This window comes from Babylonia areolata, chromosome 33 (genome assembly GCF_041734735.1).
Source record: "Babylonia areolata isolate BAREFJ2019XMU chromosome 33, ASM4173473v1, whole genome shotgun sequence".
NCBI lineage: Eukaryota > Metazoa > Mollusca > Gastropoda > Neogastropoda > Buccinidae > Babylonia > Babylonia areolata.
The window spans coordinates 14,208,667-14,225,985 of NC_134908.1; the positions used below are offsets into that span (position 1 = coordinate 14,208,667).

The following is a 17,319-nucleotide window of genomic DNA, read 5'->3' on the forward strand; positions in this document are numbered from 1 at the left end:
CATCACCATTATTATTATTAGCATCATCATCATCGTCATCATCATCATTATATTATTATTATTATTTTATCATATTATTATTGTTGTTGTTAATACTAGTGGTAGTATTGTTGTTGTTATTATTATCATCACCGTTATTATTATCATTATCATATCATCGTTATTATAATTATTATCATCATAAGTAGTAGCAGTAGTAGTAGTAGTAGTGGTAGTAGTAGTATTCATTGACAACAACAGCGGCAGTAGCAGCAGTAGTAGTGATACTTATACAGCGCCTATCCTCGGTCGGAGACCAAGCTGTAAGTGCTTTACGAACACGGAGCCAGTTGCACAACCACCTGCCTTCCTGGGTACAGCCGACTGACGGCTCACTTCGGGCGCTCGTTGTTCGTTTCCTGTGTCACTCAGTCAGGCTTAGGTCACGCACACGCACACACATGTATATTGGAATGGGGGTTTTCTTTTGAATGTTCACAGGTACAATCCCTTTGTTACCAGTTGGTGTTGTGTTATATATATATATATGCGTGCACTAAGTTCATACTGAACACGGGACCTCGGTTTCCCGTCTCATCTGAATGACCAGACCATAGTTCAGTGGGGTCAGAATAGCTCAGTTGATAGAGCGCAGGACTCGTAGGAGATCCAGGTCGGGGGTTCGAATCTTCACCCGGCCGTTCGGTTCTGGGGCAGTTGACCTTGGTTGTGACTCCATTCTCGTGGGTCTGCGGTGGCGACCATCCAACCTCAACTGAAGGTAAGTCTCGTGTACCCTTTCAGTTTCTATCGATGATTAAAGTCGGTGCTGAAAAAAGGTTTTCCTTTCACCGCCAATGTCACATCGTTTCAGCACCACCCAGGCAGAACACCTACGTTGCTGAGGTGCGAACAGATATGGATCGGTTATTCACAAACCTACTGCTCTTAATTATCGATGGTAGACCATGATTGTTTCGTTCACATCACAGGGGAATCCCCAGCTGTTCTTAGACCCCATTTTTCCCCCGTGCTTCTGACAGTAGGGAGTATTTCACTCTAGACTGACTGGCGGTGAAAAGGGAAGATTGTAACCGATACCCCGTACACGGAGTATGGCTGCCTACATGGCGGGGTAAAAACGGTCATACACGTAAAAGCCCACTCGTGTACATACGAGTGAAGTGGGAGCTGCAGCCCACGAACGAAGAAGAAGAGTTATCGATGACTGACACCCTACAGATGGTCCTACGCCACCTGCGGTCGTGGAGCCGACGGCGGGGGTGGGTGTGTGTGCGGACCACATGGGACACGGACTTGAGTGCCAGCTGCTGCCCGGGATCTGTCAGGACCCCTCCGGCATCGGACCCTTCCTCCTCTGCCCCAAGCACTGCCACAACTGCAGTGAGGAGTCTGTGTGTGTGTGTGTGTGTGTGTGTGTGTGTGTGTGTGTGTGTGTGTGTGTGTGTCTCTGTGTGTGTGTGTCTGTGTGTCTGTCTGTGTGTGTGTGTCTGTGTGTGTGTGTAGTAGAAGTAGTAGTTGTCTTCAGTTTAACGTCTTCCACTTTAAGTGAAATTTGACGGGAGGAAAAGGGGGGGATGGGAGGGGGGTGGGGGAGGGGTCGGGGCGTGGTGGTGGGAACACAATTGGGCAGAGGGTGAAGAAATGGTGTGTGTATGTGTGTGTGGTGGGGGAAGATACAGAGCACTGGAAAAAATAAAACATTAAAAGGGAGACATAGGCATAGAATGAAACGCTAACATCAAACAACTGTAACAACTATAACAAATGCCCTATTGGACTATGCAGCAAACTTTCTGCAATAGCAGATAACATCTTGAAATTGTCAAAAATACATTCACAAGAATTTTCCGAGAAATTTGGTAAAAACGATTTCAGACTCTGACATCCAAACGTGTTTGCTAGAAATAGATTCTCCACATATGCATTTAACACCTTTGCTGAACTTTGTTATAAAAGCGTTCAGCTTTATCCTGTTCGATAATGTCTGAATTTGCCTTAATCTGATTAAATTTGCTGAAAGTATTTGATTGATTGATAGATTCGAGTTGTTGATTATTATTTATACTTTTATTTAAAACTTTGCCATTTTGCTGGTTCTGTGGTTCCCTGTTGGTGTTTTGCACCTTTTCTTGCAGCCCTGTCAGCCCATTCATTATATAGGAGACCAAGGTGAGAAGGAACCTAACAAAAAGTTATATGTGTTCCTCTCAAATTCAGAAAATGTACAATGTGACTTATTTCTATTATTATTTTGGACTTGTTCTTACAATTCGATGAGTTTAAAGCATTTAATACAGATTTTGAATCAACACAAAATAAGACTTGTAGAAGGCAAACTGGAGGTGGCGGCGGCAGCGGCGGCGGCGGTGGTGGTGGTGGTGGTGGTGTATGTGTGTGTGTGTGTGTGTGTGTGTGTAAGGTATCCTCTGTGTGTGTGTGTGTGTGTGTTTGGGGGTGGGTGTGTGTGCGTGTGCATGTGCGTGGGTGTGTGTGTGTGTGTGCGCGCGCGCGCGCGCGCGCGAGTTAGGTGTCCTCTGTGTGTGTGTGTGTGTGTGTGTGTGTGCACGAGGTATTCTGTGTGTGTGTGTGGGGGGGGGGGGGGGGTGTAAGGTATTCTGTGTGTGTGTGTGTGTGTGTGTGTGTGTGTGTGTGTGTGTGTGTGTGTAGAATTCTTCACTGAGAGTGACATCGAATTAAATAAATCGATAAATAAGAGGAAACCACGACATCTTCAAGCATTGAACAAAATTACGGTAATTGTAATGTGGAACACACAGAGCTAGAACTGTGTTTGAATGAACATGAAGAAACAGTTGCTGTTATTATTATCATCATTATTATCGATGATGATGATAATAATAATAATAATAATAATAAGAAGAAGAACAACAACAATGATGATATTATTATTATTATTATTATTATTGTTGTTGTTGTTGTTGTTGTTGTTCTGAAAGTAGAAGTTCTTGTAGTTGTTGTTGATGTTGTTTGTATAGTACTAAATAAAAAAATAAACTATGAAACAAACAAATAAATAAATAAATAGATAAAAGAATAAGTATAGCTTCACATAGTATTACACACACACACCCACACACGCACACACACACACACACACACACACACACACACACACACACACACACACACACACACACGAATCCTGGAAGCCCCCCTACCCCCCATCCCCCACAACCAACCCCACCCCCCCCACCCCAAGAAAACCCAAAAACCCTTTACGGTCGTGGTGTCATCAGCTCGGCACATGACCACCACCACCACCTCCACCACCACGACCCCAGCGACCAGCACCATAGCGGCGTTGAAGTGTGTGGACCATGTGATTAACGGGGCTGAGTGTGGCTTCATCCCCGGTGTGTGTGCCAACCTCTACGGTCACCTCGCCTGCAAGAGACACTGCGACAACTGTGGTCAGTACTGTGGGTGGGTGAGTGTGTGTGTGTGTGGGGGGGGAGGGGTGTTTGTTTCTGTGTGTGTGTGTGTGTGGGTGTGGGTGTGTGGGTGGGTGGGTGTGTGTGTCTTCCACTGTCCTCCATACTCCAACTGTCCTCCATACCCCAACTGTCCTCCATACCCCAACTGTCCTCCACTGTCCTCCATACTCCAACTGTCCTCCACTGTCCTCCATACCCCAACTGTCCTCCATACCCCAACTGTCCTCCATACTCCAACTGTCCTCCATACCCCAACTGTCCTCCACTGTCCTCCATACTCCAACTGTCCTCCACTGTCCTCCATACCCCAACTGTCCTCCATACCCCAACTGTCCTCCATACTCCAACTGTCCTCCATACCCCAACTGTCCTCCACTGTCCTCCATACTCCAACTGTCCTCCACTGTCCTCCATACCCCAACTGTCCTCCATACTCCAACTGTCCTCCATACCCCAACTGTCCTCCACTGTCCTCCATACCCCAACTGTCCTCCACTGTCCTCCATACTCCAACTGTCCTCCATACCCCAACTGTCCTCCACTGTCCTCCATACCCCAACTGTCCTCCATACCCCAACTGTCCTCCACTGTCCTCCATACCCCAACTGTCCTCCATACCCCAACTGTCCTCCACTGTCCTCCATACCCCAACTGTCCTCCACTGTCCTCCATACCCCAACTGTCCTCCACTGTCCTCCATACTCCAACTGTCCTCCATACCCCAACTGTCCTCCACTGTCCTCCATACCCCAACTGTCTCCATACCCCAGCCCCAACTGTCCTCCACTGTCCTCCATACCCCAACTGTCCTCCATACCCCAACTGTCCTCCACTGTCCATACCCCAACTGTCCTCCACACCCCAACTGTCCTCCACTGTCTTCCATACCCCAACTGTCCTCCATACCCCAACTGTCCTCCACTGTCCATACCCCAACTGTCCTCCATACCCCAACTGTCCTCCACTGTCCATACCCCAACTGTCCTCCACACCCCCAACTGTCCTCCACTGTCCTCCATACCCCAACTGTCCTCCACTGTCTTCCCATACCTCAACTCTCCCCCCATACCTCGATTGCAGCTCCCCTCACTCCCCAACTGTCCTCCATACCCCAACTCTCCCCCCGTACCTCAACTCTATCCCAACTGTCCTCCATACCCCAACTCTCCCCCCGTACCTCAACTCTATCCCAACTGTCCTCCATACCCCAACTCTCCCCCCGTACCTCAACTCTACCCCAACTGTCTTCCATACCCCAACTCTCCCCCCGTACCTCAACTCTACCCCAACTGTCCTCCATACCCCAACTCTCCACCCGTACCTCAACTCTCCCCCCATACCTAGATTGCAGCTCCCCTCACACCTCAACTGTCCTCGTCCATACCTCAGTAGAATCTCAACTGTGTCTCCCCACTAAGCTGTCTTTAATGAAACTGTGCTATGTCCCACCCCTTGTCACCAGCCAGCTCCGACCCTCAGCCCACAGACGACGGTTCCAGTGTGCCAGGAAGCTGTGAAGACAAACTGGGTCACGGACTGCTGTGTCAGGAACTCCCGGGGATCTGCCAGGACCACTCGGGCTTGGGGCCTCAGTTCCTGTGTCCTAGGTTCTGCAAGATCTGCCGTAAGTTGTGTGTGTGGCTGTGTGGAGTGGGATTGTGTGCGTGTGTGGGTGCGTTGTGGTGGGTGAGGATGGTTTTGTGTGTTTATGTGTGGGGGGGTGGGGTGATTATATGTGGGTGGTGGTGTGTGTGTATGTGTATGGTGTGTGGGGTGGGGTGGGGGCGGGGGTGAGCAGGGTTGGGGGGGTGATTATATGTGGGTGGTGGTGATGGTGGTGGTGGTGGTGGTGGTGTGTGTGTGTGTGTGAAACTTTAACATTGGTATTTTCTCAGCAACTTCAGGTGGCACAGGAAGCAAACTTGGCAGTATGGTAGGTATCAATAAAACCTTTGAACTCATCTCATATATGTTGATATGATAAGTAGGGTAAGAGGTCAAAGGTCAAGGTCATCGTATACCAAAATAGCAAAAACTTGATAGAATCCACATGTCATTTAAATTTTCAATCAAACATGCATTGTGACTGGTCATTGACACAGCGTGATCCCTAAAGAATTTTGAAGGTTAAAGACTAATTTCAGAGGTCAAAGTTCAAGGTCACAAAATGATGATAGGAAAAGTTTGTCTGTGCAAGACGGACAAGCTCTTGTAAATAATCTCCATCATTTTATTTATTTTGTTTTATTTTTTGTTGCAGTGACTGGTTATGATGAGAACAGAATCTGTGTACACTGACAAAGTCATAGGTCAAAGGTACAAATGTGTTGACACTATACAGGTCAAAGTTCAAGGTCACGTCAAAATATGTGTCTTTTATATATGTCTTCTATATCATGTTACGTTATGGTATGTTATGGTATGGTATGGTATGGTATGGTATGTTGTGGTATGGTATGGTATGTTGTGGTATGGTGTGGCGTATTAAGTCAGTATCGTTATGAATGACGTCACTGCCAGAACCGCCAGAAACGACACTGCCTGCTGTCACCACCACCACCACCACCACCACAACCACCACCACCACCACCACCATGACGCCCTCCACATCTCCGGAGGTCCCGACAACGACAGAGGCGCCTTGTGTCGATCAGCTCAAGGGCGACAACGCGTGTGCGAATTTGGCCAAGTCGTTTGTGACCCTTTGTCAAGACACGAACGGCAAGAGGGCTTGTGCCAAGTACTGTGGGATCTGCCGTGAGTTGTCTTTCTGTCTGACTCACGTGTGTGTGTGCGCGTGTGTGCGTGTGTGTGTGTGTGTGTGTGTGTGTGTGTGAACTGAAGAGGACTGTGTATACTTTTATTGGGAAAATGGTTTCGTTGGGAAAAAAGACCACCACCCCCGCCCTCATGACCCCCGCAACCCCCCCCCCTCCCCCGCGACCCCCCCCCCCCAAAAAAAAAAAAAACCCAACAACAAACAACAACAACAAAACAAAACAAAAAAAACAACCCCAAAACAAAACACACACACACACACACACACACACACACACACACACACCAACCCCCCTCCTCCCCCCCCCCCCAAAAAAAAAGCAACACAAACACACACACACACACAAAACAAATAAATAAACAAACAAAAAAAACACAAAAAAGCAAAAAAAAAAAAAAAAAAACACACACACACAAAAACGAGTGAAGGCGAACATCAGGAAGAATTTCTCAGTGAGACACGTACATCTAATGACAGAGTCAGTATTTCCCTGTGGGAAAAAAAATGCCTCCAGGTCACTGCTCCAGTTTGTCAATCCTTTCCTTCACAGAAGTTCCCACAACAACGACAACAACGACGACAACAACAACGACGACGACGACGACGACTCCGTTGCCGTGTGTGGACGTGGCGGAGGCAGGTGTGTGCAAGCTGCCTGGGTTCTGTGCTGATGCCTATGCCCACGGCCTGTGTAGGAAAACCTGCGGCTTCTGTCAGGAAGGTACGTGGGTCAGGGTGTGTTGATGGCGGGGTATTGTGTGTGGGGGTGGGGGTGTTGATGGCGGGGTATTGTGTGTGGGGGTGGGTGTGTTGATGGCGGGGTATTGTGTGTGGGGGTGGGGGTGTTGATGGCGGGGTATTGTGTGTGGGTCTGGGTGTGTTGATGGCGGGGTATTGTGTGTGGGTCTGGGTGTGTTGATGGCGGGGTATTGTGTGTGGGGGTGGGTGTGTTGATGGCGGGGTATTGCTGTGTGTGGGTCTGGGTGTGTTGATGGCGGGGTATTGCTGTGTGTGGGTCTGGGTGTGTTGATGGCGGGGTATTGCGTGTGGAGTGGGGGTGTTGATGGCGGGGTATTGCGTGTGGGTCTGGGTGTGTTGATGGCGGGGTATTGTGTGTGGGGGTGGGTGTGTTGATGGCGGGGTATTGTGTGTGGAGCTGGGTGTGTTGATGGCGGGGCATTGTGTGTGGGGTGGGTGTGTTGATGGCGGGGTATTGTGTGTGGAGGTGGGTGTGTTGATGGCGGGGTATTGTGTGTGGGGTGGGTGTGTTGATGGCGGGGTATTGTGTGTGGAGGTGGGTGTGTTGATGGCGGGGTATTGTGTGTGGGGTGGGTGTGTTGATGGCGGGGTATTGTGTGTGGGGTTGGTGTGTTGATGGCGGGGTATTGTGTGTGGGGTGGGTGTGTTGATGGCGGGGTACTGTGTGTGGAGGTGGGTGTGTTGATGGCGGGGTACTGTGTGTGGGGTGGGGGTGTTGATGGCGGGGTATTGCTGTGTGGGGTGGGGGTGTTGATGGCGGGGTATTGTGTGTGGGGTGGGTGTGTTGATGGCGGGGTATTGCTGTGTGGGGTGGGGGTGTTGATGGCGGGGTACTGTGTGTGGGGGTGGGGGTGTTGATGGCGGGGTATTGTGTGTGGGGGTGGGGGTGTTGATGGCGGGGTATTGTGTGTAGGGGTGGGTGTGTTGATGGCGGGGTATTGTGTGTGGGGTGGGTGTGTTGATGGCGGGGTATTGTGTGTGGAGGTGGGTGTGTTGATGGCAGGGTATTGTGTGTGGGGGTGGGTGTGTTGATGGCGGGGTATTGTGTGTGGGGGTGGGTGTGTTGATGGCGGGGTATTGTGTGTGGGATGGGTGTGTTGATGGCGGGGTATTGCTGTGTGGGGTGGGTGTGTTGATGGCGGGGTATTATGTGTGGGTCAGGGTGTGTTGATGGCGGGGTATTGTGTGGAGTGGGTGTGTTGATGGCGGGGTATTGTGTGTGGGGTGGGTGTGTTGATGGCGGGGTATTGTGTGTGGGGGTGGGGGTGTTGATGGCGGGGTATTGTGTGTGGGGGTGGGGGTGTTGATGGCGGGGTATTGTGTGTGTGGGGGTGGGTGTGTTGATGGCGGGGTATTGTGTGTGGGGGGGTGGGGGTGTTGATGGCGGGGTATTGTGTGTGGGTCTGGGTGTGTTGATGGCGGGGTATTGTGTGTGGGGTGGGTGTGTTGATGGCGGGGTATTGCTGTGTGGGGTGGGTGTGTTGATGGCGGGGTATTGTGTGTGGGGTGGGTGTGTTGATGGCGGGGTATTGTGTGTGGGTCTGAGTGTGTTGATGGCGGGGTATTGTGTGTGGGGTGGGTGTGTTGATGGCGGGGTATTGTGTGTGGGGTGGGTGTGTTGATGGCGGGGTATTGTGTGTGGGGTGGGTGTGTTGATGGCGGGGTATTGTGTGTGGGTCTGGGTGTGTTGATGGCGGGGTATTGTGTTTGGGGGTGCGGGTGTTGATGGCGGGGTGTTGCTGTGTGTGGGGGTGAGGGTGTTGATGGCGGGGTGTTGCTGTGTGTGGGGGTGGGGGTGTTGATGGCGGGGTGTTGCTGTGTGTGGGGGTGGGGGTGTTGATGGCGGGGTATTGCTGTGTGTGGGGTTGGGGGTGTTGATGGCGGGGTATTGCTGTGTGTGGGGGTGGGGGTGTTGATGGCGGGGTATTGTGTGTGGGGGTGGGTGTGTTGATGGCGGGGTATTGTGTGTGGGGGTGGGGGTGTTGATGGCGGGGTATTGCTGTGTGTGGGGGTGGGGGTGTTGATGGCGGGGTATTGCTGTGTGTGTGTGTGTGGGGGGGGGGGGGGTAGGGGTGTTGATGGCGAGGTATTGCTGTGTGTGGGGGTGGGGGTGTTGATGGCGGGGTATTGCTGTGTGTGGGGGTGGGGGTGTTGATGGCGAGGTATTGCTGTGTGTGTGTGGGGGGGGCGTGTTGATGGCGGTGTGTTGCTGTGTGTGGGGGTGGGGGTGTTGATGGCGGTGTATTGCTGTGTGTGGGGGTGGGGGTGGAGGGTTTGATGGCGGGGTATTGCTGTGTGTGTGTGTGAGGGTGGGGGTGTTGATGGCGGGGTATTGCTGTGTGTGTGGGGGTGGGTGGGTGTGTTGATGGCGGGGTATTGCTGTGTGTGTGTGGGGGTGGGTGGGTGGGTTGATGGCGGTGTATTGCTGTGTGTGGGGCTGGGGGTGTTGATGGCGGTGTATTGCTGTGTGTGGGGGTAGGGGTGTTGATGGCGGGGTATTGCTGTGTGTGGGGCTGGGGGTGTTGATGGCGGGGTATTGTGTGTGGGGTGGGGGTGTTGATGGCGGGGTATTGTGTGTGGGTCTGGGTGTGTTGATGGCGGGGTATTGTGTGTGGGTCTGGGTGTGTTGATGGCGGGGTATTGCGTGTGGGGTGGGGGTGTTGATGGCGGGGTATTGCGTGTGGGGGTGGGGGTGTTGATGGCGGGGTATTGTGTGTGGGTCTGGGTGTGTTGATGGCGGGGTATTGTGTGTGGGGTGGGGGTGTTGATGACGGGGTATTGTGTGTGGGTCTGGGTGTGTTGATGGCGGGGTATTGTGTGTGGGGTGGGGGTGTTGATGACGGGGTATTGTGTGTGGGTCTGGGTGTGTTGATGGCGGGGTATTGCTGTGTGGGGTGGGGGTGTTGATGGCGGGGTATTGTGTGTGGGGGTGGGGGTGTTGATGGCGGGGTACTGTGTGTGGAGGTGGGTGTGTTGATGGCGGGGTATTGTGTGTGGGGGTGGGGGTGTTGATGGCGGGGTATTGTGTGTGGGGTGGGGGTGTTGATGGCGGGGTATTGCTGTGTGGGGTGGGGGTGTTGATGGCGGGGTACTGTGTGTGGGGGTGGGGGTGTTGATGGTGGGGTATTGCTGTGTGGGGTGGGGGTGTTGATGGCGGGGTACTGTGTGTGGGGGTGGGTGTGTTGATGGCGGGGTATTGCGTGTGGGGGTGGGGTGTTGATGGCGGGGTATTGTGTGTGGGGGTGGGTGTGTTGATGGCGGGGTATTGTGTGTGGGGTGGGTGTGTTGATGGCGGGGTATTGTGTGTGGGGTGGGTGTGTTGATGGCGGGGTATTGTGTGTGGGGGTGGGTGTGTTGATGGCGGGGTATTGTGTGTGGGGGTGGGTGTGTTGATGGCGGGGTATTGTGTGTGGGGTGGGTGTGTTGATGGCGGGGTATTGCTGTGTGGGGTGGGTGTGTTGATGGCGGGGTATTGTGTGTGGGTCAGGGTGTGTTGATGGCGGGGTATTGTGTGGGGTGGGTGTGTTGATGGCGGGGTATTGTGTGTGGGGTGGGTGTGTTGATGGCGGGGTATTGTGTGTGGGGGTGGGTGTGTTGATGGCGGGGTATTGTGTGTGGGGTGTGTGTGTTGATGGCGGGGTATTGCTGTGTGGGTCTGGGTGTGTTGATGGCGGGGTATTGTGTGGGGTGGGTGTGTTGATGGCGGGGTATTGTGTGTGGGGTGGGTGTGTTGATGGCGGGGTATTGCTGTGTGGGGTGGGTGTGTTGATGGCGGGGTATTGTGTGTGGGGTGGGTGTGTTGATGGCGGGGTATTGTGTGTGGGTCTGAGTGTGTTGATGGCGGGGTATTGTGTGTGGGGTGGGTGTGTTGATGGCGGGGTATTGTGTGTGGGGTGGGTGTGTTAATGGCGGGGTATTGTGTGTGGGGTGGGTGTGTTGATGGCGGGGTATTGTGTGTGGGTCTGGGTGTGTTGATGGCGGGGTATTGTGTGTGGGGGTGCGGGTGTTGATGGCGGGGTGTTGCTGTGTGTGGGGGTGGGGGTGTTGATGGCGGGGTGTTGCTGTGTGTGGGGGTGGGGGTGTTGATGGCGGGGTGTTGCTGTGTGTGGGGGTGGGGGTGTTGATGGCGGGGTATTGCTGTGTGTGGGGTTGGGGGTGTTGATGGCGGGGTATTGCTGTGTGTGGGGGTGGGGGTGTTGATGGCGGGGTATTGTGTGTGGGGGTGGGTGTGTTGATGGCGGGGTATTGTGTGTGGGGGTGGGGGTGTTGATGGCGGGGTATTGCTGTGTGTGGGGGTGGGGGTGTTGATGGCGGGGTATTGCTGTGTGTGTGTGTGGGGGGGGGGGGGGGTGTAGGGGTGTTGATGGCGAGGTATTGCTGTGTGTGGGGGTGGGGGTGTTGATGGCGGGGTATTGCTGTGTGTGGGGGTGGGTGTGTTGATGGCGGGGTATTGCTGTGTGTGGGTCTGGGTGTGTTGATGGCGGGGTATTGTGTGTGGGGGTGGGTGTGTTGATGGCGGGGTATTGTGTGTGGGGGTGGGTGTGTTGATGGCGGGGTATTGTGTGTGGGGGTGGGTGTGTTGATGGCGGGGTATTGCTGTGTGTGGGTCTGGGTGTGTTGATGGCGGGGTATTGCTGTGTGTGTGTGGGGGGGGCGTGTTGATGGCGGTTTGTTGCTGTGTGTGGGGGTGGGGGTGTTGATGGCGGTGTATTGCTGTGTGTGTGTGTGTGTGGGGGGGGGGGTTGATGGCGGGGTATTGCTGTGTGTGTGTGTGGGGGGCGTGTTGATGGCGGTTTGTTGCTGTGTGTGGGGGTGGGGGTGTTGATGGCGGTGTATTGCTGTGTGTGTGTGTGTGGGGGGGGTTGATGGCGGGGTATTGCTGTGTGTGTGTGTGAGGGTGGGGGTGTTGATGGCGGGGTATTGCTGTGTGTGGGGGTAGGGGTGTTGATGGCGAGGTATTGCTGTGTGTGTGTGGGGGGGGCGTGTTGATGGCGGTTTGTTGCTGTGTGTGGGGGTGCGGGTGTTGATGGCGGTGTATTGCTGTGTGTGTGTGTGTGTGTGGGGGGGGGGGGGGGTTTGATGGCGGGGTATTGCTGTGTGTGTGTGTGAGGGTGGAGGTGTTGATGGCGGGGTATTGCTGTGTGTGTTGGGGGGGGGGGTGTGTGTTGATGGCGGGGCATTGCTGTGTGTGTGTGTGGAGGTGGGTGGGTGTGTTGATGGCGGTGTATTGCTGTGTGTGGGGCTGGGGGTGTTGATGGCGGTGTATTGCTGTGTGTGGGGCTGCGGGTGTTGATGGCGGTGTATTGCTGTGTGTGGGGGTAGGGGTGTTGATGGCGGGGTATTGCTGTGTGTGGGGCTGGGGGTGTTGATGGCGGGGTATTGTGTGTGGGGTGGGGGTGTTGATGGCGGGGTATTGTGTGTGGGTCTGGGTGTGTTGATGGCGGGGTATTGTGTGTGGGTCTGGGTGTGTTGATGGCGGGGTATTGCGTGTGGGGTGGGGGTGTTGATGGCGGGGTATTGCGTGTGGGGGTGGGGGTGTTGATGGCGGGGTATTGTGTGTGGGTCTGGGTGTGTTGATGGCGGGGTATTGTGTGTGGGGGTGGGGGGGGTTGATGGCGAGGCATTGTGTGTGGGTCTGGGTGTGTTGATGGCGGGGTATTGTGTGTGGGGTGGGTGTGTTGATGGCGGGGCATTGTGTGTGGGGTGGGTGTGTTGATGGCGGGGTATTGTGTATGGAGGTGGGTGTGTTGATGGCGGGGTATTGTGTGTGGAGGTGGGTGTGTTGATGGCGGGGTATTGTGTGTGGAGGTGGGTGTGTTGATGGCGGGGTATTGTGTGTGGGGGTGGGGGTGTTGATGGCGGGGTATTGTGTGGGGTGGGGGTGTTGATGACGGGGTATTGTGTGTGGGGTTGGTGTGTTGATGGCGGGGTATTGCTGTGTGGGGTGGGGGTGTTGATGGCGGGGTACTGTGTGTGGGGTGGGGGTGTTGATGGCGGGGTACTGTGTGTGGGGTGGGGGTGTTGATGGCGGGGTATTGCTGTGTGGGGTGGGGGTGTTGATGGCGGGGTACTGTGTTTGGGGGTGGGTGTGTTGATGGCGGGGTATTGCTGTGTGGGGTGGGGGTGTTGATGGCGGGGGTACTGTGTGTGGGGGTGGGGGTGTTTATGGCGGGGTATTGTGTGTGGGGGTGGGGGTGTTGATGGCGGGGTATTGTGTGTGGGGGTGGGGGTGTTGATGGCGGGGTATTGTGTGTGGGGTGGGTGTGTTGATGGCGGGGTATTGTGTGTGGGGTGGGTGTGTTGATGGCGGGGTATTGTGTGGGGGGGTGGGGGTGTTGATGGCGGGGTATTGTGTGTGGGGGTGGGTGTGTTGATGGCGGGGTATTGTGTGTGGGGTGGGTGTGTTGATGGCGGGGTATTGCTGTGTGGGGTGGGTGTGTTGATGGCGGGGTATTGTGTGTGGGTCTGAGTGTGTTGATGGCGGGGTATTGTGTGGGGTGGGTGAGTTGATGGCGGGGTATTGTGTGTGGGGTGGGTGTGTTGATGGCGGGGTATTGTGTGTGGGGGTGGGGGTGTTGATGGCGGGGTATTGTGTGTGGGGGTGGGGGTGTTGATGGCGGGGTATTGTGTGTGGGTCTGAGTGTGTTGATGGCGGGGTATTGTGTGTGGGGTGGGTGTGTTGATGGCGGGGTATTGTGTGTGGGGTGGGTGTGTTGATGGCGGGGTATTGTGTGTGGGTCTGGGTGTGTTGATGGCGGGGTATTGTGTGTGGGGGTGCGGGTGTTGATGGCGGGGTGTTGCTGTGTGTGGGGGTGGGGGTGTTGATGGCGGGGTGTTGCTGTGTGTGGGGGTGGGGGTGTTGATGGCGGGGTATTGCTGTGTGTGGGGTTGGGGGTGTTGATGGCGGGGTATTGCTGTGTGTGGGGGTGGGGGTGTTGATGGCGGGGTATTGTGTGTGGGGGTGGGGGTGTTGATGGCGGGGTATTGTGTGTGGGGGTGGGTGTGTTGATGGCGGGGTATTGCTGTGTGTGTGTGTGGGGGGGGGGGGGGGGTAGGGGTGTTGATGGCGAGGTATTGCTGTGTGTGGGGGTGGTGGTGTTGATGGCGGGGTATTGCTGTGTGTGGGGGTGGGGGGTGTTGATGGCGGGGTATTGCTGTGTGTGGGTCTGGGGGTGTTGATGGCGAGGTATTGCTGTGTGTGTGTGGGGGGGGCGTGTTGATGGCGGTGTGTTGCTGCGTGTGGGGGTGGGGGTGTTGATGGCGGTGTATTGCTGTGTGTGTGTGTGTGGGGGGGGGGGGTGTTGATGGCGGGGTATTGCTGTGTGTGTGTGTGAGGGTGCGGGTGTTGATGGCGGGGTATTGCTGTGTGTGTGTGTGTGTGGGGGGGTGTTGATGGCGGGGTATTGCTGTGTGTGTGTGGGGGGGTGGGTGGGTGTGTTGATGGCGGTGTATTGCTGTGTGTGGGGCTGGGGGTGTTGATGGCGGTGTATTGCTGTGTGTGGGGCTGGGGGTGTTGATGGCGGTGTATTGCTGTGTGTGGGGGTAGGGGTGTTGATGGCGGGGTATTGCTGTGTGTGGGGCTGGGGGTGTTGATGGCGGTGTATTGCTGTGTGTGTGTGTGTGTGTGGGGGGGGGGGTGTTGATGGCGGGGTATTGCTGTGTGTGTGTGTGGGGGGGGGGGGGGGGTGTTGATGGCGGGGTATTGCTGTGTGTGGGGCTGGGGGTGTTGATGGCGGGGTATTGCTGTGTGTGGGGGTGGGGGTGTTGATGGCGGGGTATTGCTGTGTGTGGGGGGGTGTAGATGGCGAGGTATTGCTGTGTGTGGGGGTGGGTGGGGGTGAGGGCGTTAGGAGGGGTGAAGAGGGGAGAGAGGTCTGGGTGGGGGTGAGGGCGTTAGGAGGGTGAAGAGGGGAGAGCGGGCTGGGTGGGGGTGAGGGCGTTAGGAGGGTGAAGAGGGGGGAGGGGGCTGGGTGGGGGTGAGGGCGTTAGGAGGGGTGAAGAGGCGAGAGGGGGCTGGGTGGGGGTGAGGGCGTTAGGAGGGGTGAAGAGGGGAGAGCGGGCTGGGTGGGGGTGAGGGGGTTAGGAGGGTGAAGAGGGGAGAGGGGGCTGGGTGGGGGTGAGGGCGTTAGGAGGGTGAAGAGGGGGGAGGGGGCTGGGTGGGGGTGAGGGCGTTAGGAGGGGTGAAGAGGGGAGAGGGGGCTGGGTGAGGGCGTTAGGAGGGTGAAGAGGGGGCTGGGTGAGGGCGTTAGGAAGGTGAAGAGGGGAGAGGGGGCTGGGTGAGGGCGTTAGGAGGGGTGAAGAGGGGAGAGGGGGCTGGGTGGGGGTGAGGGCGTTAGGAGGGGTGAAGAGGGGAGAGCGGGCTGGGTGGGGGTGAGGGGGTTAGGAGGGTGAAGAGGGGAGAGGGGGCTGGGTGGGGGTGAGGGCGTTAGGAGGGGTGAAGAGGGGAGAGCGGGCTGGGTGGGGGTGAGGGCGTTAGGAGGGTGAAGAGGGGAGAGGGGGCTGGGTGGGGGTGGGTGAGGGCGTTAGGAGGGGTGAAGAGGGGAGAGGGGGCTGGGTGGGGGTGAGGGCGTTAGGAGGGGTGAAGAGGGGAGAGCGGGCTGGGTGGGGGTGAGGGGGTTAGGAGGGTGAAGAGGGGAGAGGGGGCTGGGTGGGGGTGAGGGCGTTAGGAGGGTGAAGAGGGGGGAGGGGGCTGGGTGGGGGTGAGGGCGTTAGGAGGGGTGAAGAGGGGAGAGGGGGCTGGGTGGGGGTGAGGGCGTTAGGAGGGGTGAAGAGGGGAGAGCAGGCTGGGTGGGGGTGAGGGGGTTAGGAGGGTGAAGAGGGGAGAGGGGGCTGGGTGGGGGTGAGGGCGTTAGGAGGGTGAAGAGGGGGGAGGGGGCTGGGTGGGGGTGAGGGCGTTAGGAGGGGTGAAGAGGGGAGAGGGGGCTGGGTGAGGGCGTTAGGAGGGTGAAGAGGGGGCTGGGTGAGGGCGTTAGGAGGGTGAAGAGGGGAGAGGGGGCTGGGTGAGGGCGTTAGGAGGGGTGAAGAGGGGAGAGGGGGCTGGGTGGGGGTGAGGGCGTTAGGAGGGGTGAAGAGGGGAGAGCGGGCTGGGTGGGGGTGAGGGCGTTAGGAGGAGTGAAGAGGGGAGAGCGGGCTGGGTGGGGGTGAGGGCGTTTGCAGGGGTTAAGAGGGGAGAGGGGGCTGGGTAAGGGTGATTCAAGAAGGTGCGGGTCGGGGTGAGGTGGGTGGGTGGGGTTCATGTTTGTGTGTGTGTGTGTGTGTGTGTGTGTGTGTGTGTGTGTGTGTGTGTGTGTGTGTGTGTGTGAGAGAGAGAGAGAGAGAGAGAGAGAGAGAGAAAAGAGAAAATGACAAATGTTTTACTGAGGGTAGAATCGATAAGCTGGAAGCTTCTTTACACCATGCTCTCACACACGCATACACATACATACGCACACTATAATAAACGAAATTAGTATGAATAAATAAATAACATAAAACAAATCAAATATGTTCTAGTAAATAGGCCGATGATTGAATCAAGAAATAATTAGGGAAACATTATGAAAATGATCCAAACAATGAAAGAGAGAGAGAGAATGTTGTGTGTCGAAAGTTGAGTGGGGACCGTGTGTGTGTGTGTGTGTGTGTGTGTGTGTGTGTGTGTGTGTCTGTCTGTCTCAGTGTGTGCGTTTGTGTGTCTGTGTGTCTGCTGGTGTATGTCTGTGTGTCTCAGTGTGAACAATCACCACATTGTGCCGATGACCTTCACATTTGCAGCCTGTCAGGACAGCATCCAGTGCACAGACCTGCTGGGCAACAAGGGCACGTACAGCTCGGTGCAGGAGCTGTGTGCTGACCCCGACCGTGCTGCCGTCTGCCTCAAGACGTGTGGCACGTGTTCCTAAAGCATCCGGGTAGTTCTCCTCACGTTTCCGCTTCCGTCTTCCGCCTTGATGGCAGTCGTTGCTGCCGTCCTTTTTGAATTGATCTTTGTTTTTCTTTCACACACAAAATGAAAAAAGTACCTTCCAAATATCATCAAAACCACTCAGATGATGCTGGAAGATAAACTTGTGGGAATGTTTGGACAAATTGTCAACAACTGCTGCCAAAAACGCCATAGCAGGGAGAAGTCCGTCTGTCTCTTGTTCTATATGTTATTGTTTTATTTATTTGTTTATTTTTTGGTGTGTGGTATATGTAACTTGCATGCGTTTCTTATGACCTTGTTATGGTTTAATTGACATTAAAATTGATTCTGTTTCTGATTCTGTTTCACACACACACACACACACACACACACACACACACACACACACACACACACACACACACACACACACGGCA

General features: G+C 55.1%; 1 protein-coding gene across 1 annotated transcript; it reads left to right on the forward strand.

Moving 5' to 3' along the window:
- The first annotated feature begins 1,257 nt into the window (after positions 1–1,257).
- Positions 1,258–16,877, forward strand: LOC143276880 (uncharacterized). The gene is made up of 5 exons (XM_076581537.1): positions 1,258–1,383; positions 3,261–3,434; positions 4,921–5,082; positions 5,979–6,215; positions 16,750–16,877. Exons 1-5 carry the CDS (start codon positions 1,284–1,286, stop codon positions 16,875–16,877), a joined length of 801 nt encoding a protein of 266 aa, XP_076437652.1. The 5' UTR covers positions 1,258–1,283.
- The last annotated feature ends 442 nt before the right edge of the window (positions 16,878–17,319 follow it).

Excerpts from the sequence above, each read along its gene's own strand:
- LOC143276880 (XM_076581537.1), top strand. The coding sequence starts at position 1,284 with ATGGGACACGGACTTGAGTGCCAGCTGCTGCCCGGGATCTGTCAGGAC. Across the intron at positions 1,384-3,260 it reads CAAGCACTGCCACAACTGCA|CTCGGCACATGACCACCACC; the intron begins GTGAGGAGTCTG and ends TGGTGTCATCAG. Across the intron at positions 5,083-5,978 it reads TAGGTTCTGCAAGATCTGCC|AACCGCCAGAAACGACACTG; the intron begins GTAAGTTGTGTG and ends CGTCACTGCCAG.